At 36.0% G+C, this 1523-nt stretch overlaps 1 protein-coding gene across 1 annotated transcript; it reads left to right on the top strand.

Moving 5' to 3' along the window:
* On the top strand, positions 840-1523 carry LOC18592568. The gene has a single exon (XM_018125508.1). The coding sequence runs from the start codon at positions 840-842 to the stop codon at positions 1521-1523; it is 684 nt and encodes a 227-aa protein (XP_017980997.1).

Genomic DNA, 1523 nt, shown 5'->3' with positions numbered 1-1523 from the left:
ATATATTATACTATATATATATATATATATATATATAACGCTATAAACTTTGATTTTACCTTTTCTGCTTCATTTTTTAACTATTTCCTCAATATTCTCAGCCTTCTCCCTCGTCGGAGTTCCTTCTCTTTCTCTCTCTCTCTTAACCTAACCTTAGCCACCGTCTATTTTGGATGATGGTGAAGCAAGGGTGTAAGCGTGCCAAGCGCACTTGTCAGTCACTGTCTGTTTTGTTGCTTACTTAGTTTGTTCAATTATAAATTATTGAGGTTTCTCTTATTAGTGTTACAAATAAGCTCACCTCTGTTACAGCCACAGCAGATAAACCAGCCATAGTAGATAATCTTAGTGTTGCAGGTAAGCTCATATCTATTACAGCCACAGCATATAAGCTCACTTTAACCACACGGGACAAGCATATTTAAATTTATAGATGAGATATGTTGACTTGTGATAACTATCTTATAAACTAGCATTATTATCTTTGTATTATAAACACATGAGTGAAATAGAAACAACAGATAGTTTTTCCTTCATATTCAATATCTTGAATTGAATTTCTTTATGGTATCAGAGCAGATATAAGCTCTATCTAGTTTTTTTTTCTCAACCACGATGTCATCCTCAAGCTCAACAACACCAACTGCCTTCCAACAACACTCGCTAATCCTGTAGTTCTTTTTTAAATCTACAAACTCCCTTAATCATTAATGCTATTGCCCACTTACCTATAAAACTCACACCCACAAACTTTCCCTCTTGGAGACTCAATTCAAATCCTCCTAGTTGGATATAAATTACTCGGGTATGTAGATGGTTCCACTCCTTGCCCTCCAGCTATGATCCCACAAGAAGGCTCCGACCCCCCCATTCTTATTGCTAATCCAACATATGATCATTGGATACGACAAGATCAACTACTGCTTCATGGTATTATTTTTTCAGCTACTGAAAATGTTGTACCTTTCTTTGCTTTTGCTGAATCTTCCTTTGATGCTTGGACCAAAATCAATAAGTTGTATGCTAACAAGTCTCGATCTCGTATGATGACATTACGAGAAAAACTTACCAAACCCAAAGGTAGCAAGAAAGTCTCTGAATATTTTCAAAATCTCAGAAGTGTTGCTGATGAACTTGAGCTGGTGAATTCACCTGTAAGTGAAGATGACCTTGTTATCCATGTTCTTAATGGAATTGGATCTGACTTCAAAGAAATTGCTGTCGGTGTAAGAGCTCAGGACTCCTCCATTACCTTTGAAGAACTATTAGATAAGTTCACTGATTATGAAGAGGTTATCAAGAAACAAGAGTCCTCAACTGATATTATCATCCCTTTTGCAAATCTTGCTACTAAAGCTATTTCTTCTCATTCTGATTTACTAAAGCATTCTAGGCCTTCTCACAATACCAAATTTACGTCACCATCTACTTCTTCTAAACATTCATCATCCACAAACTTCAAGGTTGTTTGTCAGTTCTGTGATAAACCAGGACATTCTGCTAAGCATTGCTTCAAAATTTGA

The sequence above is a fragment of the Theobroma cacao genome, chromosome 8, assembly GCF_000208745.1.
Source record: "Theobroma cacao cultivar B97-61/B2 chromosome 8, Criollo_cocoa_genome_V2, whole genome shotgun sequence".
Taxonomy (NCBI): Eukaryota; Viridiplantae; Streptophyta; class Magnoliopsida; order Malvales; family Malvaceae; genus Theobroma; species Theobroma cacao.
This window is presented reverse-complemented; position numbering and strand designations above follow the sequence as displayed.